This window comes from Hyla sarda, chromosome 2 (genome assembly GCF_029499605.1).
Source record: "Hyla sarda isolate aHylSar1 chromosome 2, aHylSar1.hap1, whole genome shotgun sequence".
Taxonomy (NCBI): domain Eukaryota; kingdom Metazoa; phylum Chordata; class Amphibia; order Anura; family Hylidae; genus Hyla; species Hyla sarda.
The window spans coordinates 345,116,172-345,140,570 of record NC_079190.1 but is presented as its reverse complement, the minus strand read 5'-3'; the positions used below and the strand labels follow the sequence as shown (position 1 = coordinate 345,140,570).

General features: G+C 43.7%; 1 protein-coding gene across 4 annotated transcripts in view; it reads right to left on the bottom strand.

Annotated features, from left to right (window-relative positions):
• SLC19A2 (solute carrier family 19 member 2) overlaps positions 1 to 20,232 on the bottom strand; it is a 73,595-nt gene extending 53,363 nt beyond the window's left edge. The window contains exons 1-5 of one of the 4 annotated variants that reach the window (XR_008888907.1): positions 19,838 to 20,219; positions 15,648 to 16,247; positions 6,784 to 7,006; positions 4,148 to 4,340; positions 1,859 to 2,000 (exon numbers count right to left, since the gene is read on the bottom strand). Coding sequence is in view for 3 of the 4 variants with exons in the window: in XM_056558187.1 (XP_056414162.1) it covers positions 1,859 to 2,000; positions 4,148 to 4,340; positions 6,784 to 7,006; positions 15,648 to 16,247; positions 19,838 to 20,011 (1,332 nt within the window). In the remaining variant the exon portion in view is untranslated. Of the gene's footprint in view, positions 1 to 1,858; positions 2,001 to 4,147; positions 4,341 to 6,783; positions 7,007 to 15,647; positions 16,248 to 19,837 lie in introns of all 4 variants that reach the window. The other 3 variants (XM_056558188.1, XM_056558187.1, XM_056558189.1) reach the window with 3 other exon arrangements.
• Positions 20,233 to 24,399: the final 4,167 nt, after the last annotated feature.

Here is a 24,399-nt window from a genome sequence, read left to right as displayed (position 1 = left end):
GTAAGGGTGTGTATATGTAGTGTTTTACTTTTTATTTTGTGTTGTGTTTTTAGGGTACATTCACATGGGCGGGTTCACAGGGAGTTTCCCGCTGGGAGTTTGAGCTGCAGCGGAAAATTTGCTGCATCTCAAACTTTCAGCGTGAAACTCGCTGTAAACCCGCCCGTGTGAATGTACCCTATACATTCACATGGGGGTGGGGTGATGCAAACCTAGAGCTGTTGCAAATCTACAACTCTCAGCATGTCCTTTGGCTGTCTGTGCATGCTGGGAGTTGTAGTTTTGCAAAATCTGGAGGGCCGCAGTTCTTCCAGATGTTGCAAAAACAACAACTCCGAGCATGCCCAGACAGTCCAGGCATGCTGAGAGTTGTAGTTATGTAACATCTGGCCCTTCAGATGTTGCCGAACTACAACTCCCAGCCTGCCTGGGCAGTCTGGGCATGCTTGGAGTTGAAGTTTTGCAACATATTGAGGGCTACAGTTTGGACACCACTACTTAGCGGTCTCCCAACTGTTCTCCTTCAGTTGTTGCAAAACTACAACTCACAGCATGCTTGTCATCTGTCTGGGCATGCTGGGAGTTGTTGTTTTGCAACAACTGAAGGCACACTGGTTGGGAAACATTGTTTCCTAACTCAGTGTTTCCCAACCCGTGTGCCTCCAGCTGTTGCAAAACTTCAACTCCAAGCATGCCCAGACATGCTGGGAGTTGTAGTTCGGCAACATCTGGAAGAGCACAGATTGGAGACCACTGCACAGTGGTCTCCAAACTGTGGCCCTCCAGATGTTGCAAAACTACAACTCCCAGCATGCCCAGACAGTCCAGGCATGCTGGGAGTTGTAGTTTTGAAACTCCTAGAAGTAGCAGTGAATATCCCTTTACGGCGACTTTCACTGCTGCTTCCACTTGCCTGCCACCTCCACATGTGCCTGCCACCGGTCCCCGGACCTTACTGCCGCGCCGTCCACGCGGGTCCCCCCGCAGGTATGTGCCGCGGTCCCACGCAGCTCCCGGGATCCTCTTCCCCCCCCCCCCTCTTCACGACTTCTAGGGGCAGGCAGAGTGGGGGATCTGAACTTTAACTCCCCCAGTCAGCAATGCTGAAGTTGTCCCCCGCTGGTAACAGCAGGACCTCTGCCAGTTAACCCGTGCGATGCCGCGAATTGCCGGGTTAACTGAATGACTTACATAAACGTCATGATGTGCGAACTACCAGCACATCATGACATTTATAAAAGTCATTCTGCGGGAATGTGTTAATCATTATGGGAAACAGGGAAAGAGGTATCTATAACAGTAAGAAATGTTCTACATCAACATGACCTGAAAGGCTGTTCAGCAAGGTAGAAGCCACAGCTCCAAAAAGGCAGGTTACAAATGTGCTACTGCACCTGGGGACAAAGATTTTACTTTTTGGAGAAATAGCCCCTGGTATGATGAAACAAATGGAACTGTCTGGCCCTAATGACCATGTAGGCATAAGCTTTCATGGGCACTGAAAGCTCAGGTCATGACAACTGGCCACTTCCTAATGTAATGAAGAGGCTGCAATGTAGCTTCACTATCACTAGCTTTATTTAGTTTAGCAATCTATGAAGACCTGGAAAGATACCGGTCACCCTAAAGTCATAAACACATCCCAAAAATATGAAGTACAGCAAAAAGGTGCCCATACTTTTTCAATACCTGCAGTAACGTTTGGCGGACAGTTAACCAGACAGCGGTGGTACCAGCTTATCCCTCCCAGAACTATAAGTTTAGGTATAAAAAAAAAAACACATCTGTTGGCCAAACCCGCTGGTGGTACCTTAGTATAAGATGTATGGGCACCTTAAGAGCTAAATATAGGACTTACTTGTGTAAATAAATCTAAGCCAAGGACACTGGAATCCACAACTATGACTGTGATGAGAGTTTGTAATAGCAAGGCAGTGAAAGTGTTAACTCCAAAAACAAGGGCATAGCACTCCATACTTAGATTAGCCGCAATCTGAAATCTTTGGAAAGAGATATTGTTAGTCTTCAGCAGCAATGCACCTGTACATGGTTAATCTAAGGCTCACAAAATTATTCTTGTCATCTACAAATACAATCAAGACAGTAGGAGGTGCTTGATCCCAGCACCTTATTTGTTAAAGAAGGATACTCATGGCATTTAGGGTAGGGTCACATGTGCCGGATTTTACTGCAGCAGATTTTGCTACCCAATGACTTCAATGGGAAGGAAAAAAAAAAAAAAAAACAGCAAAAACACACGTGTGACCTACCCTTACTGTTGGATTGTTTAATATGCATGACATCCCAGAGACCGTGTGTCTTTTCTCCTCTATGTATTCCCATTCAGAACAGTAACCAGAGCAATTCTTTGAAGGGGTTATCTGAGGTTTTGCTAACTGAGGTTTTGCTAACATTTTTAATCCTACTGGGGACAGAAAAAAAAAAAAATATTTTTTTATAAATAAAGCTTTACTTACCTAGTGCCAATGCTCCACAGCTTCCATTTGTCTCTGGTCCCCCCCCAATCTTCTGTATTTTTTCTGGATGAGACACTGCTCAGCCGAACAGTATCGGAGCCAAGTAAAAAAAGTTATTTTCTCTATTTTTTTCTGTCCCCAGCAGGATATCAATTTTAGCAAAACATACCTCTTTAAAGAATTGCTATGGTTACTTTTGTTCTATCAGTTAAATATTACATTTACTTTCATAGTAAATTTACTTCCAAGCAGTCATCATTCACTCAGCTGCATTAGGATGAAGTGTCACTCCCAGAATAAAAAACCTTTTGACGTCTAAGAGACTGGTCAAAAGTTTTGATCAGTCAGGGTCTCAGTGCTGAAAACGAATGTGGATAAAGTGCTCAGCTAAGTGCTTCTCTGCCCATCTTTCTTCTCACATAGGGAGAGAGTAATCAAAACCTGTGTAGGGGGAAGAGTGGTGCCGTTGCCAATAGCAACCAGATTGCTTCTTTCATTTTTAAAAAAAAAGGCCTTAAAATGTAAGAAGCAATCTAATCTCCTTCATAGTTTTTGAGTCAAAGCCAGAAGTGGATGGATCAAGCAGTGAGGGGGGGGGGGGGGGGGGGGTTAATATAAGCCCTTCCTTTATATTTCTTATTCCCTTTAAAACCGCTTGTATTCTTGGCTCAAAAACTGAAATGGCTGTTTCCTACAAAAAACTGCTGTGTGATGGGAGCTTTAGGCAAAGTTATGTCAATAATAATATAATCTTTTATATCAATAAACAATCAAATAAAAAAAATAAAAATGCAAAAGGTCATAGAAGAAAAACAAAAAGTGGGGTACTGGGAAAGCAAGTACACAAGGGTAGTTAATCTATTTGCCCATATGCATGTACCAAGGGCCACATTATTACATAGGAATGCATAATAAATAACCAATTTGGAGATAGAGAGAAAATAAATTTATATAATATTATATATATATATATATATATATATATATATATATATATATATATATATATATATATATATATATATATATATATATATATATATATATATATATATATATATACACATATATACACATATATACACATATATACACACAAAGAATATATTTATTTACTATATATACACACACACATATAGTAAATAAATATATTCTTTACACACACATACATATATTATAGAAAAGTGCCCAGTGCAGCAAAAAGATTTGTAAACGTAACATGGTAAACAAAGTCCTCAGGGCACATACAGAGTATTATGCAAGTGCACAGGAGTCCCTAGTAGGGATCGACCGATATCGTTTTTTTAGGGCCAATACCGATAATCGGTGGAGGTTAGGGCCGATAACTTATACCGATATTACGGTATAAGTTATCGGCTATTTATCCCACCGCTGCAGATCACTGATATAAAGCGAGCGCAGCAAAAAGGGGCGGTCGCGGTGCATTATTGGCTTATCGGCAAGGTAATTGCCGATACCGATAATGCCCAAAATCGTGATTATCGGTCGATAATATCGGCCAAACCGATAATCGGTCGATCCCTAGTCCCTAGCCCCAGTTACCCACCAGACCTCTGACACATTTCGGCAAACAGGCTTTGCCTTGGACAAATTTCAAATATAAGAAACACTTAATACATGTAATAACAATTTGACAAGAGATTACTTACGTCGCTATTGTGATGAGAATCATGTAGATACTTCTAAAGATGACATACATGACGTAGCACACCCAAATGTTTACAATGACATCCATGATGTATACGGTCACCGCAATGATTAGAGCAAAAGCAGCTAGCAGCAGCTCACCCCAAGTGGACCATGAAATTTTAACATAGCCAACAAAAAAAACAGCAACCGCACCTTAAAGAAAACAGGTAAGAAATAAAATGGCAAATAAGATCAGCTCCTGTACAGACACAGTAGAACAGAAGTTTATTTTTTTAAATCAACTAGCTAGCTGCTGTATGATCCACAGGAAGTTCTTTTCGAATTTCCTTTCTATCTGACCACAGTGCTCTCTGCTGACACCAGTCAGGAACTGTACAGAGCAGGAGAGGATTGCTATGGGGATTTGCTCCTACTTTGGACAGTTCCTAAAATGGACAGAGGTGTCAGCAGAGAGCACTGTGGTCAGACAAAAAGGAAATAAAAAAAAAAATAAAAAAAAAAGATTCCTGTGGATCATACAGCAGATAACTACTGGAAGGATTATAGAAGGATTTATAGAAGTACGAAGTAATTTACACATCTGTATGACTTTCTGGTACCAGTTGATTTAAAAAATAAAAAAAAAATAAAAAAAAAAAAAAACACACGTTTTCCAGTGGAGTACCCCTTTAACCCCTTAAGGACTCAGGGTTTTTCCGTTTTTTGCACTTTCGTTTTTTCCTCCTTACCTTTTAAAAATCATAACCCTTTCAATTTTCCACCTAAAAATCCATATTATGGCTTATTTTTTGCGTCACCAATTCTACTTTCCAGTGACATCAGTCATTTTACCCAAAAATTCACAACGAAACGGAAAAATCATTGTGCGACAAAATCGAAGAAAAAAAACGCCATTTTGTAACTTCTGGGGGCTTCCGTTTCTACACAGTGCATATTTTGGTAAAAATGACGCCTTATTATTCTGTAGGTCCATACGGTTAAAATGATACCCTACTTCTATAGGTTTGATTTTGTCGCACTTCTGGAAAAAAATCATAACTACATGCAGGAAAATTTATACGTTTAAAAATGATCTCTCATCCTGATTACAGGTGTGTATTAACACGCCTGTGATCAGTGTTATCGGCGCTTGACTGCTCCTGCCTGGATCTCAGGCACGGATCAGTCATTCGTCGATCGGACACCGAGGAGGCAGGTAAGGGCCCTCCCGGTGTCCTGCAAGCTGTTCGGGACGCCACGATTTCACCGCTGTCCCGAACAGCCCGACTGACTAGCCGGGATACTTTCACTTTCGCTTTAGAAGCGGCAGTCAGCTTTGACCGCTGCTTCTATAGGGTTAATACCACACATCGCCGCGATCGGCTATGTGTGGTATTAGCCGCGGGTCCCGGCCGTTCATATCGCGGGAGCCGGCGCAGGACGTAAATATACGTCCTGCATCGTTAAAGGGTTAATCCCTTAACGACGAAGGACGTAAATGTACGTCCTGGTGAGCTGGTATACATATTTGGTATCGCCGCGTGCGTAAATATCTGAACTATTAAAATAAAATGTTAATGATACCGTACGGTGAACGGCGTGAACGTAAAAAAATAAAAAAAATAAAAATAAAAAAGGTCAAAATAGCTGCTTTTTTATAACATTTTATTCCAAAAAAATTTAAAATGTATTAAAAGTTTTATATAAGAAAATATGGTATCAATAAAAAGTACAGATCACGGTGCAAAAAATTAGCCCTCATACCGCCACTTATACGGAAAAATGAAAAAGTTATGGGTCTTCAAAATAGGGGGATTTTAAACATACTAATTTGGTTAAAAAGTTTGTGATTTTTTTTTAAGCGCAACAGTAATAGAAACGTATGTTATCACGAGTATCATTTTAATCGTATTGACCCAAAGAATAAAGAACACGTCATTTTTACCGTAAATTGGACAGCGTGAAAACGAAACCTTCCAAAATTAGCAAAATTGCGGTTTTCTTTTTAATTTCCCTACACAAATAGTATTTTTTTTTGGTTGCACCATACATTTTATGGTAAAGTGAGTGATGGCATTACAACGGACAACTGGTTGCGCAAAAAACAAGCCCTCATACTAGTCTGTGGAAGAAAATATAAAAAAGTTATGATTTTTTGAAGGCGAGGAGGAAAAAAAAAATCGAAAACTTAAAAATAAAATTGTCTGCGTCCTTAAGGCCCAAATGGGCTGCGTCCTTAAGGGGTTAATGTTAAATGACCTGTTTCAAGGCATGTGAAAGGTCCTCTTCACCATATCATGCTATTTAATGGGATATTTATATACTGGACATGCTAAACACAACTGATCCCAGAAAATAAAACAGCGGGTACTATATTAGTCTCCAAAAACTTCTATAAGCTCCAGAAACCAACTGCAAGAAGGGCCCATTTTTAAACAGATGCAGAGTTTGTGTCCAAAAATGCTGGGATTTTAGCAGTATGAACATCGCCTAATTCCTATGCTGTATGTGTTGCACACAGTATGGTAGCTGCCATCCTTGGGTTACATTCTACTACACAAAGAACTGCTGAGTCATTACAATGCGGCTCATTCCAGTTTACTTATGTAAATATGTGCACTTATGGAGGAAGAAGCCTGACCTTACAATACCTTACCTAGGAGTGTAGACACCGCTTCAACGCTTCCATTGTAAATATCTGAATGAGAAGATGGAGCCACTTTTTCCCATAATCCCTGAGAATAGTTCACCACCTGGAAGTATCCGCATGTAGACAAGGCCCACCAGACTGACCAGCAGAGGAGGGTGCGGGACGAATAGCAGTGCAAGAAATCCTTCCACAATATTCTGAGCACGTTCTTCAGAGTAACCTTCTTCTTCTGTATAAACCGTAAAATAATACATTAGCAGAAATCTGGATATTAGTCACAAAGCATACAGGAAAAATAAGTTTACTACATTACTAAAGCCATCTGCACATGTTGCAGTAACATGTTTTGCTATACACAAGTTTATTCCCTTTGTGTGTATTGGAACTAAAACTAAAAAAAAAAAAAAAAGGGGCGGAAAAAAAAGCAAATGGGACAATGTCACACCAAACTCCAAAAATGGTCTGGACAAAATTATTGGCACCCTTTCAATATTGTGGAAAAATAAGATTGCTTCAAGCATGTGATGCTCGTTTAACCTCACCTGGAGCAAGTAACAGATGTGGGCAATATAAAAAAAAAAATAAAAAATAAAAAATTTTAAAAAAGGGTGTGCCACACTAAGCATGGACAACAGAAAGAGGAGAACTGTCTGAGGACTTGAGAACCAAAAAATTTTGGAAAATTGGCCATCTCCAGAAATTTGTATACAGTGCGCAACAAGTTTGCAACCATTGGCACTGAAGTTAATCTCCCTGGGCGTGGATGGAAGAGAAAAATAGTTGAAAAGGTGTCAACGCAAGATAATCCGAATGGTGGATAAGCAGCCCCAAACAAGTTCCAAAGATATTCAAGCTGTCCTGCAGGCTCAGGGAGCAGTGTCAGAGTGAACTATCAGTCGACAGTTAAATGAAATGAAACACTATGGCAGGAGACCCAGGAGGACCCCCTCTTCTCACGTCTGGGCAGGGAATGAGTGCACACTATTCTCGCCGACTCCCCCTGTCACTTACGGTGAGGTTCAATGATGTTTTGGGTTGTTTTGCTGCCTCTGGCACTGGGTGCCTTGAATGTGTGCAAGGCATCATGAAATCTGAGGATTACCAATGGATTTTGGGTCGCACTGTACAGCCCAGTGTCAGAAAGCAGAGTTTGCATCCAAGATCTTGGGTCTTCCAGCAGGACAATGACCCAAACATACGTCAAAAAGCACCCAGAAATGGATGGCAACTAAGTGCGGAAGAGTTCTGAAGTGGCCAGAGTCCAAATCTAGATCCCATTGAACACCCGTGGAGAGATCTTAAAATTGCTATTGGGGAAAGGCGCCCTTCCAATAAGAGAGACCTGGAGCAGTTTGCAACAGAAGAGAGTGTTCCAACATTCCGGCTGAGAGGTGTAAGAAGCTTATTGATGGTTATAGGAAGAGACTTATTTCAGTTATTTTTTTACAAAGGGTGTGCAACCAAATATTTAGTTAAGGGTGCCAATAATTTTTGGTGTAACATTATGTTCAATGTGCTTTTTTTCCCTCCTTTTTTGGTTTAGTTCCAATACACACAAAATTAATAAACACGTGTATAGCAAAACATGTGTTACTGCAATCCTTTTCTGTGAGAAATACTTCATTTTCTAGAAAATTTTCAGGGGTGCCAACATTTATTCCCATGACTGTATGCAGTTAGAGGACCTGGAGGCCAACCCACCAAACACATTACATACATTTTTGCATCAGAAATGGCAACTAATTGTTGGCATCAAATGAGATTCCATGCATACCACAAATAATTAAATCTATCAGATTAACAGCATTTACAAGACTGCGGATAAGCAGAGTACAGTGTAACATGGCTGACATTGACCGGTATTGCTGTTATACTTAACACTGCAGCTGGGGTGTTGGAACTAAAGGGCAAATAAACAGAAAAAAAAAATCTGATGTGTTTTCAACAGCAACATAAGCACTTTTAAATTGTTTTCTTTTACGGTTTCTATAGTGTAGTTTATCTGGGTCTCTAGAAGGTAGCTAAGAATTACTTTACTGATTCTACTGAACAGTAACCATTTTTTTTTTCAGATATAGCTAAGCAATGGTTGCGTTTGATCCTTTCCGGCTCCTTCTCCCCTTTTCTCTGGGAAGAGGGGGGAGGTAGGGTAGGGATAAAGTATTTGTACTTAAATATATTTGTAATTTTATGTTGCCAAAAAAAAAAAATTATAATAAATAGAAATTATTATTTTTTTTTTCCACCAAGCAATAGAAGAAGTCATTTTCCACTTTTCAGACTACTCTCCTCCTCACCATATCCTGCATCATTTACTCCTTCAGAATGCATGGTTAAAAGCCAACTTCAGCAAGGACATGTTAGCAGCTTGCAGAGAGATCAGGTTACAGCTGCTGCTCAAAGAAGTCTATGGAGAGAGGAGGGGAAGCAGCAGCAATAAGACAGAGGCAGTGCCATTAGAGTGTTTCTTGGTGGGTCTATGAAGAAAAGGCCTTTTGTTGCCTCCTGTAGACATCTAACACCCCTACCACTTTGTGCCAGCTTTATCTGCCCTTGGTTGATGTTGTCCAGGGATCTATCTGCCAAAAATAACATGGCTCGGGCCTTCACTCTGTGCACCCAAAACCATGTTCACCCAGTTCTATAACTTCTCAAGGGAGTCCCTGTTTAAGACAGTGTACAAAAGGAAGTCAAAAGGTGAAATACAACACAGGCATGGATGAAGTGAAGTGGTTCTCAAAACTTCTGTATGGCCAGGGTCAGTACCTGGAGCATGAGGTTTACTCCACCTAGCCTTCTCTGTGTGCATCTTTATACCGGCTGTACAAATAGGTTTGCTGAAAAATAAGAAGTTATTTTGTACAATATGAAAACCTATGGGCGCAACCTAACCCTTGGTACTACTGCAGACGTTTAAGCCTTTGTATTGGCTCCTGTTTACACATTTTTACAGACCAGGCCAAATCCTTCCATTGCTAAGTCCATTCTTCTGGCAGTGAACAGGGGGCAGAATAGCGACCCTGACCTGTCTGCAGCTACCCAGCCACACACAGCAAACTGTAATAATGGCCTGTATGTTGTGGTGCCTTTCAATTTAAAGGGGTATTCCGGGCAAAAACCTTTTATCCCCGCCACAGGGACCCCCGCAATCTCCCTGCAGCACCCGCATTCTATGCGGGAGTTGCGTCTCCAGTTTTGGAAACCTCCGGGTTTCCGGGACTGGGGATGTGACGTGACACCACGCCCCCTCCATTCATTCATGTCTGGGCCCCCTCCCACAGACATGAATCGAGGGGGCGTGGCGTGACCTCACATCCCCAGTCCTGGAGGTTTCCTGCGGGTGCTGCAGGGAGATCGCGAGGGGGGGGGGGGTCCCAGCTGCAGGCCCCCGCGATCAGACATCTTATCCCCTTTACTTTGGTTAAAATATTTTTGCCAGGAATACCCCTTTAAGCTACAAATTTGCTGTTCTGTGGGAATGGACCAGACAAGCTAGCATTTGCTCTCCCCATTTCAGCACCATATTATTTAAAACCAAAAAAGTGCATTTCTGATCATGACCTTTTATAATGAGGACAGGTTGCAGCAATTTGTTGATCTTTATTTTAACCCCTTAGGGACTCAGCCTATTTTCACCTTAAAGCAGGGGTCCTCAAACTTTTTAAACGGGGGGCCAGTTCACGGTCCCTCAGACCGTTGGAGGGCCGGACTATAGATAACAAAACATGAATAAATTCCTATGCACACATATATCTTATTAGTGGACTACCACTTTAAGTACATAGCACAGTTCCCCCCACATTAGGTTGGCAGTATAGATCCCCCACATTAGGTTGTAGTTCCCCCACATTAGGGTTGGCAATACAGTTCCCCCACATTAGGTGCAGTACAATTCCCCCACATTAGGTTGGCAGTATAGGTCCCCCACATTAGGTAGTAGTTCCCCTACATTAGGTTGTAGTTCCCCCCCACATTAGGTGCAGTATAGTTCACCCACATTAGGTTGTAGTTCCCCCACATTCGGTGCAATATAGTCCCCCACATTAGGCTTGCAGTATGTTCCCCCACATTAGGTGCAATATAGTCTCCCACATTAGGTGCAATATAGTCCCCTACATTAGGTGCAATATAGTCCCCCACATTAGGTGCAATATAGTCCCCCACATTAGGCTGGCAGTATAGTTCCCCCACATTATGTGCAATATAGTCCCCCACATTACGTTGGCAGTATGTTGGCCCATATTAGGTGCAATATAGTCCCCCACATTAGGCTGGCAGTATAGTTCCCCCACATTAGGCTGGCAGTATAGTTCCCCCACATTAGGTGCAGTATGTTCCCCCACATTAGGTGCAGTATAGCCCCCACACTAGGCTGGCAGTATGTTCCCCCACATTAGGTGCAGTATAGCCCCCACACTAGGCTGGCAGTATGTTCCCCCACATTGGGTGCAGTATAGTTCCCCCACATTGGGTGCAGTATGTTCCCCCACATTAGGCGTGCAGTATGTTTCCCCACATTAGGCGTGCAGTATGTTTCCCCACATTAGGCGTGCAGTATGTTTCCCCACATTAGGCGTGCAGTATGTTTCCCCACATTAGGCGTGCAGTATGTTTCCCCACATTAGGCGTGCAGTATGTTTCCCCACATTAGGCGTGCAGTATGTTTCCCCACATTAGGCGTGCAGTATGTTTCCCCACATTAGGCGTGCAGTATGTTTCCCCACATTAGGCGTGCAGTATGTTTCCCCACATTAGGCGTGCAGTATGTTTCCCCACATTAGGCGTGCAGTATGTTTCCCCACATTAGGCGTGCAGTATGTTTCCCCACATTAGGCGTGCAGTATGTTTCCCCACATTAGGCGTGCAGTATGTTCCCCCACATTAGGCGTGCAGTATGTTCCCCCACATTAGGCGTGCAGTATGTTCCCCCACATTAGGCTGGCAGTATAGTCCCCCAAATTACGTTGGTAGTATGTTCCCCCACAGGCATACAGCCTCCAGCCATAAAGTATGGCTGGAGGCTGTATGCCTGTGTACTGCCCCATTTCAGTGTTCCGATCACCGCTCCTCGGGTCCGGCCATAGCAGGACCGGAGGATCGGTGGTCAGAACACCGAAGGGACGCGCCGCTGGTAAACACTTACCTACTACCAGCGCGCGCGTCTTTGCTTCTTCTCCGCTGCTCCGCGCTCGGTTGCCATGGGCGCACGCATGGGACGTCAGTGACGTCGCTGCGTGCGCCTGCTCCCGGCGGTCCCCGCGTTTTTAAAGTAAACGCGGGCCGCAGGGACTTCACAGAGGCATCCTTGTGTTCCGAAAGCATGTTTCGGAACACAGGGATGTCCTAAGGCAAAAACACCCGGCGGGCCGGGTAAATGCGCTCCGCGGGCCGCATGTGGCCCGTGGGCCGTAGTTTGAGGACCCCTGCCTTAAAGCGTACCCGTCAGATCAAAAAAAATAAAAATAAAATAATTTAATATTTCACTCCGTGTCTAATCCTGACCATGTACATCTAATTTTTATGTGTCTAGCACTTTTTTATTCCTCTCAAAGGGAGGGGGAGTGGCCTCACTGTGCAGGTCTCCGCCCCCTCCCTCAGTAAGCTGTCTGCTCACATCTCCCCTAGCATTAGCAAAACTACAACCCCTCACTGACAGTAGCGGGACACAAGCTGACAGTGGGAGGACTTTTCCTGCAGCTGTGAGCCCTGCGCTCACAGCTTTCAATCAAGGAAGTGTGTCCATTACGCACGGACACAGCAGGACTAGTATATGTCCAAGCAAGCGGGGGAGGGGAGTTGTTTGACTGGCTTTTTTAGTATGAAATACTGAAAATGTTCTAATGAAAGCAATTGCAAAACTGATTGGTTTTGCATGCTTTACAACATATTAAACGTTTTTTGTATCTGACAGTGCCCATTTCAATCTCGGTGCTAGGGACAGAAAAAAAAAAATACAGATGGTGGGAGCTACCCTTTAAGGACTCAGCGTATTTCGAAAAAGCGAAAATGCAAAAACTAAAATTAGTTATTTTGGACTTTGGAATTTTTTCAAACGTACGCCATGGACCCGGCGGTTTAATTAATTATATATTTTTTATAGTTCGGACATTTAAGCACACCGCGATACAACGTTTATATTAATTTTTTTTATTTACTTTATTTTTTATGGGAAAAGGGGGGTGATTTGGACTTTTATTAGGGAAAGGGTTAAATCCCATTTATTAACTTTTTTTTTTGCAATGTTATAGCCCCCATAGAGGGCTATAACATTGCATACACTAATTGCCAGCACTGTTCACTGCAAAGCCATAGCTTTGCATTGATCAGTGTTATCGGCAGTCGATTGCTCAAGCCTGAATCTCAGGCTTGGAGCTATCAATCACCGATCGGACGCGCAGGAGGAAGGAGAGTGACCTTGAGCAGCCGGGAAGGTTTTACATTCGTTTTAGACGCGGCGTTCAACTTTGAATGCCACGTCTAAAAGGTTAATAGCGCGCGGCACCGCAATCGCTGCCGTGCGCTATTAGCCAAGCTTCAGTTACACGCCGGGACCGACCTGATATGACACGCGGTCACCGCGGATTATATCGCGGGAGCCAGCCACGGACGTAAATATACGTCTGTGGGCGTTAAGGGGTTAAAATTGGCATCTTATGACCCCTATAACTTATTTTTCCGCGTACGGGGCAGTATGAGGGTACATTTTTCTGCGCCGTCATCTGTAGGTTTTTTATAGGTACTATTTTTGTTTTGATGGGACTTTTTCATCGTTTTACTAATATTTTTATGGTATATGAAGTGACAAAAAAAAATGCACAATTTTGGAATTAGGTATTTTTTTAAGTGTACGCCACTGACCGTGTGGCTTTGCTAACCTAATATTTTAATATTTTGGACATTTACACACGCGGCGGTACCACATATGATTATTTTTATTCTTTATTACATTATTTTATTTAAAAAGTGGGAAAAGGGGGTGATTTAAACTTTTAATAGGGAACATCAATTTTTTTTAATACTTTGCGCAGGCATGGAGCAGTAGATTGCTGATCGGACAACAGAGAGGCAGGTGAAGACCCTCCCGTCTGGTAAGCTGATTAAGACTACAAAATCGCGATGTCCCAATCAGCTCAATGAGCTGCTGGGATTCTTTTACTTTCGTTTTAGACGCCCTGATCAACTTTGCGGCTAAAGGCATTAGCTGTGGGTCCTGGCTGCCCGTATCAAAGGGTTAATGCCGATCGGCTATGCCCAGCATTAGCCGTGGGTCCTGGCTGCCCATAGCAACTGGGACCCACCAGGTTTAACCAGTTCTCTGCTGGTGAGAACGGTTTAAACCTGATAAAGTCCTTAAAGGGGTACTCCGGTGCTTAGATATCTTATCCCCTATCCAAAGGATAGGGGATAAGATGCCTGATCGCAGGAGTCCTGCCGCTGGGGACCCCCGGGATCATGCACGCGGCGCCCCGTTTGTAATCAGTCCCCGGAGAGTGTCCGCTCCGGGACTGATTACCGGCGACTACAGGGTGGGCGGCGTGTGACGTCACGCCCCCCGCGTGATGTCACGCTCCGCCCCTCAATGCAAGCCTACGGGACCTCCCGTAGGCTTGCATTGAGGGGCCGAGCGTGACATCAGTCGCCGGTAATCAGTACCGGAGCGAACACGCTCCGGGGACTGATTACAAACGGGGTGCCGCGTGCATGATCCCGGGGGTCCCCAGTGGCGGGACTCCCGCGATCAGGCATTGTTTGGATGTGCAGTTTTTGAATAAGATATCTAAGCACCGGAGTACCCCTTTAAGGATCGGGGATGCAGGGCGTATGCATACGCCCTGCATCCCCAAGAGGTTGAAAAGGGAAACTGATCAGTGTCACCCGCACTAACCTGTTGGTACAGGCTGGTCATGAGGATGGCAGAATATAATGATACTTACCTACCCCCGATCCATGGTCCCGTTTACCCCTTATCTTTAATCCAGTGGCAGGCTTGGGGCTGATGTCACCGCTGTCGCTTCTCCGCTGGCTCCCGCATGCTGCCGGATTTAAGATGACATAGAGCGAACAGGACCACGGATTGGGGGTTAGTTAGGGTCACCCGAACTACCTTCTTGTCCCAGCAGGCTAGTGCAGGTGACAATTTTCCTATGCAGGTAAACAAAGGAAAATGGTCCAGCAACCCACCGCAAAGTCCTAAAAACAAGTATGTTTAATGCAGATGCACTTCTTTCGGCCTCTGAGGCCAGAAGAAGTGCATCTGCACAAAACCTACCGGTGAGTTGCTGGACCATTTTCCTTTGTTTACCTGCATTTTTAGTCTTCTATTTCCTTGCACCACCGACATTATCAGCTTTACTTTTAAAACCGCTATTCACCATGGATTCTTTAATAAATGTGCTAGTCCCGGCATTGAAGGTGTGTTAGTCAGGTGCCTCCAATTTTCTACGTTATTAACAATTTCCCCATCTCCAAGTGCAAAAAAAGTTTCATATGTGGAAGGACAAGACGTCTTTACTGTCAAGCTGTTCTTTGTCTCTGCTGTCAGCACAATGCCAGCTTGGTTGCTAGGACTGGAGGAGGTGCGCTTAGCACAAAACTATAACTCAGTCTTAGCTGCTGCCACTAAGGGGCTCATTACATAGATTTATACAGCTGCTATGGGGTTCAGTACTAGTTGTATACGTCTGTATGAAGTGAGATCCCTTTTGGTAGCTTCATGCAGTTAAAGAATACAATATATCAAGTAAGGATAAAGGTCTATTCTTAATTTTGTTATGGGCCCTCTATGACTTCTATGTTAGCCCCTGTACCAGCTGGACTTCTCTAATATTCCAATGACATAAATATTCACACATTCAGGTACTGATAGTCACCTGGCCCTCAGCATTGTGCTCATCAGTATTCAGGGGAACTTGGGCTTCAATCTCCTCAAGCTCAGCAGCGACCTCCAGGTTACCATTATGTTGGTTTCCTCTCCTCCCAGAGTCGACTCTCTTGTTTTCTTTGCCATCAATTAAGTGTTGGTGGAAAAAAAGACTTTTCCTTGGCATTGGTAAGAACCAAGCAGCAGAAAATGCTATGGAAACACTTATTAAGGAGATGATATTCAGATAAAATAGAGGCCAGTGGGCTGCAGACACCAGAACCTGGCCCGTAACCGAACCTACGGTGAAGCCAGTCAATGTAGCAATACGGCAGTAGCTGGTCACTTTCTGGTAGACGCCAGGCTCCACCATACTGTATATATAAGAATAATAGGCTATCTCGGTTGCTGTGGAAATACCATAAAAGAATTCAAGAAACTGGATGGCCAGAGTTCCCTGAGCGTAGAGGAGCATGAACCAGGTAATGATAAGACTGAGGCCCTGCAGGAGGATCACAGGCTTGTACCGTAGATAGTCAGTAGCAAGGAAGACTGGGAAGAGCAGGATCAAGTATGAGTATGTCCAGACCGGATAAATCTCATTGAACACCTAGAAATAAGAAGAAAGATATGTCAGCTATATGCCTGTTGGAAACGGGGCTCTCTAGGAACTCCGTGCATACTGGGTAATGTACTGTAGATTATAGAAATACTACCAGAGAGATTCTAGACAATAAGGAATTACAAAAGGGTGAAAAAGCACTTCAACCTACAGCCATTTAAGGTACAAGGCCAACTGTAGAGCTCAGTGTCTGTATCTAATGTCCAGACCAGTGTTAGGGATTTATGCTGGACATACATAGAAGATAAAAGTTGGGGAACACAAGTTAATAGGGTACTCCAGTGGAAAACTTTTTTTTTTGTTTATTTTTTAAATAAACTGGTGCCAGAAAGTGAAATAGATTTGTAAATGTCTCTTAAAAAAAATCTTTACCCTTCCTGTACTTTTTAGCAGCTGTATGCTACAGAGTGAGAAGCCGGCTTCTTACATGACAGTGCACTCAACCTATCACCAGCCAAGGCAGAACATCGCTGCGGCCGGTTATAGGCCGATGGCTCTCTAACGTTCATATCCCCAGGAAGCAGGTGAGGCCGGTACCGAAGGTGAGTTAAAGTTTATTTTGCTCACCTTTTGCAGCCCGGGCATAGGGATAAAGCGTACAGTACAGAGTTCCAGCGCCGGCAGCCCGCAACAAACAGGAGGACGAGGAAGGCAGCGCTTGCGGGTGACATGTGATTAGTTCAACGATGGTGACAGCGCAGCTGATAATTGGGGGGGGGGGGGAAGCAGAAGAGCGCTCACAGGTCACTTATGATTAGTTCCCCGATGTGGGGACAGCGCAGCGCTGGGTTGATCATTCATTCCCGAGGGGGAGGGGCCCAACCGGTATTGCGGTATGGGAAAAATTTATATAGCGCAGGGCAAAAATTTCGGTATGAACCAGTATACCGCCCAGCACTACTTAAAAAATAAAACAAATTAAAAAATAAAACAATTTCCTCTGTAGCTTACAGCCGCTAAAAAGTACTGGAAGGGTAAAGATGTTTTAATAGAAGTCATTTACAAATCTGTTTAACTTTCTGGCACCAGTAGATAAAAAAAAAAAAAAAAAAAAATGAATAAAATATATATATATATATATATATATATATATATATATATATATATATATATATATATATATATATATATATATATATATATATATATATATATATATATATTTTACACCAGAGTACCCCTTTAACAAGCAAATAAGTATGGAAGCAGCAGGCGGCCATGGTGACCTGTTGTCTTTACACGAGCACTGCTTGTGATGTCAGGAAATGTCATTTACGATGCTCTTTGGCGCACGCCATATGTGCAGAATGAGTTTTTTTTATTAAGACATCACGGTGACTCAACAATCCTGAATGATGAAAGTTATGGGCCAGCCACAACTAGAACATCACTGGTGTGTTATTGTGTCGTCACCATAGTAACACGAAACCTCAGTGGAGATTGTTTAGGGAGGTGGACAGCAGACACTCTATAGAGTAGTGTTTCCCAACAAGTGTGCCTCCAGCTGTTGCAAAACTACAACTCCCAGCATGCCCGGACAGCCAACGGCTGTCCGGGCATGCTGGGAGTTGTAGCATTGCAACAGCTAGAGGCAACCTGGTTGGGAAACACCGCTCTATAGGCTCAGAACTAACACTTCATGAATGAGATAGATTAGATTAACTCCCATGTAAAGAAAAAAACCACATAGTGTTTAAGGGCTGGTTCACATCACGTTTTTCCCCGTATGTAAGTCAATGAGCCGGCCGGAGTGAAACATTCGGTCCGGTCGGCTCATTTTTGCGCCATATGCGCTTTTTCCCCGTACCTAAAACTGTGGTCAACCACGGTTTTAGGTCCGGTTGTAAAAGCGCATATGGCGCAAAAATGAGCCGACCGGACCGAACGTTTCACTCCGGCCGGCTCATTGAAATGAATTACATACGGGAGCGCATAGAAAGGCATGCGGAAGCACAAGGTTTTAGCTCTCCCCTGCCGTATGCGCTCCCGTAAGGGAGAAAACATGATGTGAAAGGCTGATCACGTTTTTTGCCATACTGTTTTCAATCCGTTTTTCCACAGAAAACCGTATGGCAAAAAAACGGATGGAACAGTATGGAAAAAAGTAAACCATATGCGTTTTTAAACAGTATACTGTTTTTAAAAGTGCATACTGTTCCGTCAGTTTAAAAAAAAAAAAAAAATTTATATATATATATATATATATATATATATATATATATATATATATACACATATACATACATACACACACACACACACACGTTTTTGAAAATGTGGTCCATTTTTAATGGAAGGGGTCTTGGGTGGGGACTTTAGGATTCAAATGCGCATGTGCAAAGTAAAAACGTATACGTTTTTCCCGTATGGAACCATATACATGTGCGTTTCCCATTGACGTCCATGTTAAAAAAAATACGTATGCTTTTGCAGTACGGTTTTTAAACTGGAGTCAAAACCGTGGTTGACCACGATTTTGTCTCTGGTTTAAAAACCGTACTGCAACCGCACACTTTTTTTTTTTTTAACATGGACATCAATGGGAAACGCACATGTATATGGTTCCATACGGGAAAAACGCATACGTTTTTACTTTGCAAATGCGCATTTGAACCCTAAAGTCCCCACCCAAGTCCCCTCCCATTAAAAATTGACAAAATTTTCAAAAAAACTTATGGTTTTTTCTATAAAAACTGACGGAACTGTATGCACTTTTAAAAACAGTATACTGTTTAAAAACGCATACGGTTTACTTTTTTCCCATACCGTTCCATCCGTTTTTTTGCCATACAGTTTTCTTTAGAAAAACAAATTGAAAACAGTATGGCAAAAACGTGATGTGAACCCAGCCTAATACGGTTTTTCACCAGGACCAAAAAACATGGTAGTCTATGGTTTTGGGTGTGGGTAAAAAAAAAAAAAAAAAACGGACAAAACCGTATAAGATGCAAAACGGACTAAGGCTGCATTCACACCTCGTTTTCAGCTTACGGTTGCTGTATCCGGCTGTTGGAGGGGAAAACTGGCACTCCCGTATACCAGTCAGTACCGGCGCTGAAATCCATTTACTTTAATGAGCCGACCAGAGTCAAACGGTGACCCCGGTCGGCTCATTTTTGACCCGTATCTGGTTCTGTGACCGGACCTAAAAAACTGTAGTATACTACGGTTTTGGGTACGGTCAGGAAACCAGATACGGGTCAAAAATGAGCCGACCGGAGTCACCGTTTGACTCTGGTCGGCTCATTAAAGTAAATAAATTTCAGCGGCGGTCCGGCTGGGGTACGGGAGTGCCCGGTTTCCCCCACCCCCAGCTGGATCCGGCAAACATAGGCTGAAAATGAGGTGTGAATGCAGCCTTAACCGGATGATGCGTTTGACACACGGTTTACAGTTTCCTATACGGTTCCGTGCGGTTTTTAACTTGAAACCGTATACGGAAACTGTATAGCAAAAACTTGGCGTGCAATGTGCTTGCACCCTTACCCATTATAATGCCACCATCCAGGACACTGGCAGCTCCACTGCCTTCTATACTATGGCTGACACCATGCTGAGGAAAGGATAACAACACCTACCTGCCTCTCGGTGAGGTTCTTGTCCGGCCCCAGCAGGTACGGGGTGAGGAAGGGTTCCGAGGGTCTGAGGTTGGCAAAGAAGCCATTGGCGCAGAGCACACAGGTGGGCAGCACCCAGCCTCCCCGGGGCAGGAGCCCAGCTTTCCTCCGCGCCCCGTTCTCTTTCAGCTCCATGCCGAGCACACAGGACACGGGCACGGTACAGACAAACACTGCGGCGCGGAGACACTGGACCTGCTAAGCGGTACCGGTACAAGGTCAATGTCCTCCGGCCGCCTCATGTTTGAGCGTTACTGGTGTGACGTATGGGGGCGGGGCGGAGTGGTGTCAGGAGAGGCGGGCGAGTCACGTGTCCGTGTGTCACTTCTTATAATGTGACCGGGGACTCGTGGTGTCACGAGTGTGTAGGGTGCCGGATGGGCAGTGCCATGTGTGCCCTCCTTGCCAGCCATGATGCCCCTACACTCCTTGGCCAACATCCTCGATTTCCAGCCAGCCATGGAATCATTTTACCTACCAAGTATTTTAGCGGAGGGTGTGACGTACTGTACAGGCAGGCCATTAGGTACAAGCCTATATATCCCTGTACATACCGGCACTATAGATATGCTTAGAGCAGTGTTTCCCAACCAGGGTGCCTCCAGCTGCTGGGAGTGGTAGTTTTGCAACAGCTGGGGGCACCCTGGTTGGAAACACTGCCTTTGGCTATGTTCACATGGCGGAATTTCCATGCGAAATTGTGAACTAAAATTAACCCTTCATCTATCAAAGGCAACGCTCTTCTAGTCTTCCTTTGTCCAATTTTAGTCAGCCTGTGTGAATTGTAGTACAGTGATCCCTCAACTTACAATGGCCTCAACATACAATAGTTTCAACATACAATGGTCTTTTCTGGACCATTGTAACTTGAAACCAGACTCAACATACAATGCTACAGACAGTCCAGATCTGTGAAACATGTCAATGGCTGGAAGAACTGACCGAACAGAATGGGCATTTACACCTGTACTATTGAAGTGCTTGCACTGACTGGTGTCTGGTAGTGCCCCCTACAGTACAGGGAGGTATTACATGTTCTGTACTCTTTACCTGTGCCAGGGTTAGCTGCTCCTTTGGACACAGGTAAGGGCGGTTACATTTTACGTGTGCCGTACAGGATCCTGAAGAAGCTCCTGTCCTCTATATATATATATATATATATATATATATATCAGTTTTTCCCAACCAGGGTGCCTCCAGCTGTTGTAAAACTACAACTCCCAGCATGCCTGGACAGCCTTTGGCTGTCCAGGCATGCTGGGAGTTGTAGTTTTGCAACAGCTGGAGGCACCATGGATGGGAAACACTGGCCTAGACAGTGATTTACAGCTTTTAGCAGCTCTTTCTTTTATATGTAAGGATTTGCAGTATCTGTATTAGTTATCTACTTATTTCTATTTAATCCTCACTTTTTCCTATTTTTGGATGACATTTTGGGGGCTTCAGAACCAATTACCAGGTTTCCATAGAGTTATGGTCTCAACATACAATGGTTTCAACATACAATGGTCATCCTGGAACTGATTAATATTGTAACTTGAGGGACTACTGTATATCAATTTCCTTTTGTCAGCTGATAGGAGTGTCACCTGGTGTGGTCTTAAGCTGCTGTAGCCCATCTGCTTCAAGATTGGATGTGCCTGGTGTTTAGAGATGGTGTTCTGCATATCATGGTTGTAAGGAGTAATTATTTGAGTTACTGTTGCCTATCTGTCATCTCAAACCAGTCTGCCCATCTGCTTCTGACCTCATCAAGACATTTTCTTCTACACAGCTGACACTCACTGGATATTTTCTCTTTTTTGGATCATTCTCTGTAAACTCTAGAGATGGTTATGTGTGAAATTCCCAGTAGATAAGAAGTTTCTGGAAATACTCTGACCAGCCTGCCTGGCACCAACAGCCATGCTATGTTCAAAGTCACTTAAATCCCCTTTTCCTCTTCATTCTGGTACTCGGTTTTAACTTCAACAAGTTGTCTTGACCATGTGTACATGCCTAAATGTATTCAGAAGCTTCTGTAATGAATCAAACCTGGTTCTGGTAGAAGGGTTAAAGGGGTACTCTGGTGAAAAAACATTTTTATTTATTTATTTTTTTTTTTTTATCTACTGGTGGCAGAAAGTTAACAGATTTGTAAATTATAATAGAAAAGATAAGTAGATCAAAATAATGTAGCTTTATTTCATATATCCGAACAATTAAATTCCAACATTCTGAGGAGCAGAGCGAACATTCAGTCAGGACCGTCTCACCGGGCAGTATGTTCGCTCTGCTGCTCAGAATGTTGGATTTTAATTGTTCGGATATATATAATAAAGCTACATTCTTTTAATCCGGAGGGTGAGTGCACCAATCTACTTATCTTTTCTATTATTGTTACATGGACTGTACCTATCGAGTGGCACCACTAGGAATCATTTGTAGCTGCTGACTTATCACACTTAGAGCTGTCTGAGGATTGACTATGCCAGGCTATCTTTATCTGCTATAGAGATTTGTAAATGACTTCTATTAAAAAATCTTAACTCCAGTACTTATCAGCTGCTGTATGCTCCAGAGGAATTTCTTTTCTTTTTGAATTTCTTTTCTGTCTGACCACAGTGCTCTCTGTTGACACCTCTGTCTGTGTCAGGAACTGTCCAGAGTAGGAGCAAATCCCCATAGCAAGCCTATCCTGCTCTGGACAGTTCCTGGCATGGACAGAGGTGTCAGCAGAGAGCATTGTGGTCAGACTGAAAAGAACTACTCAACTTCCTCTGGAGCATAAAGCAGCTGATAAGTACTGGAAGGATTAAGATTTTTTAATAGAAGTAATTTAAAAATCTGTTTAACTTTTTGGCACCAGTTAATTAAAAAAAATAAATAAATAATAATAATAATAATGTTTTCCAGCATTGCTCACATGTCGTCTCAACATACACACCCATTCAAGGTTTAAAAAAATACCCAGCTAGTCTACTCAGTCCTTGCTTGTATTTCAATTAAGACTAAAGGGGTTCTCCACTGCCCTGCCTTCCGGAGCTCCGCTCGCAGCATCTGGAAGTTTATTGCTCTGGATGCTGTGTACGGGCTTCCGTGTTCGAGGCCGCCCCATTGTGAGGCGTTCTCCACTGCCCTGTCTTCCGGAGCTCCGCTCGCAGCGTCCGGAAGTTTATTACTCCGGACGCTGTGTGCGGACTTCCGTGTTCGAGGCCGCCCCCTCATGACGTCACGCCCGCCCCCTCAACGAAAGTTTATGGGAAGGGGGCGTGACAGCGGTTGCGCCCCCTTCCCATAGACTTTCGTTGAGGGGGCGGGCGTGACGTCATGAGGGGGCGGCCTCGAACACGGAAGCCCGCACACAGCGTCCGGAGTAATAAACAGGGCAGTGGAGAACTCCTTTAACACTTTGTGTCCTGACTGTTTCCCAGACTTGCGTACTATGTTGCTTATTGTTTTAGACCTTGTTATGCCTCTGCACTTAGTTCAGGGACCGCCATCCAGTTGAGGATCCGTTGCCTAGGGCAGATGACCAAGTAGGCAGGGAAAGTTGCTGTGGCTGAGCTCAGGGCTGCACATATTCCTGACCTACATGACAGCTGCTTACCTATTGTTTACAAGCAATTGAACAGTTATATCTAATAAAGTGGCCAGTGAGTGTATGAGTCAGCTCTTTATAAGTCAGAAATAATAAGTAACCACTTAAAAGAATGAGGAGGCCATGGCAATGTAGTGACGTCATTGTACCTGCTCACCCTGTGCCATTTACCGTAGATCAGAAGAGGCCTGTGCTACTCTGTTTAAAGTGTGAATGAGGTTAGGGAAGTATATGGAGCCATGTTTGTCTGTCAGGTAGTTTGGAAATCTTAACCTTCTCTTCTACTGGTGCGAAGAGTCAAGAGCATCGAAGTAGGAGGCCCGGTATCTGCAACATTCTCCATGATCTTTCTATCCATTTGCTTTGGCAATAGTACGGCTTCATGTTGATCCAAATTTTAATATACACAACTTTTCATGTGTGATTTTTTCATGTTCAGACATAAATTTTTTTTTTCATAGCTAGTACTTTGTGTGCACTAGTTTTTACATTAGGTGCGGTGCTGTTATGACAATACTGTGCAGCCGAACAGAGTTTCTGTAGTGATTCATAATGGTTGCCCAACCCAGACAGGCAGTTTACACTCCTGATGAAAGTCAGTATAAGGGTTGGGTCACACGTAACGGATCCGCAACGAATTACAGGCTGCAGATCTGCCGATGACCGACTGAGCCCCCTGCCTGTGCCCGTGTGTCTGCTCGTAGCAGCAATCCGTTGTTACACACACACAGGGATCTGCATGCACAGTTTACTCTCAGACATCACGGACACTCTCTGCCTAGCTCAGGGAGCAGAGGAACGGCTGCAATGAGTAAACTGCGCATGTGCGTGCACTTTACTACAGTTGTGCAGAACCCTGTGTGTGTGCTCGTAGCAGCAATCCGTTGTTACACTTACACACACACACACACACACACACACAGGGATCTGCATGAGCAGTTTA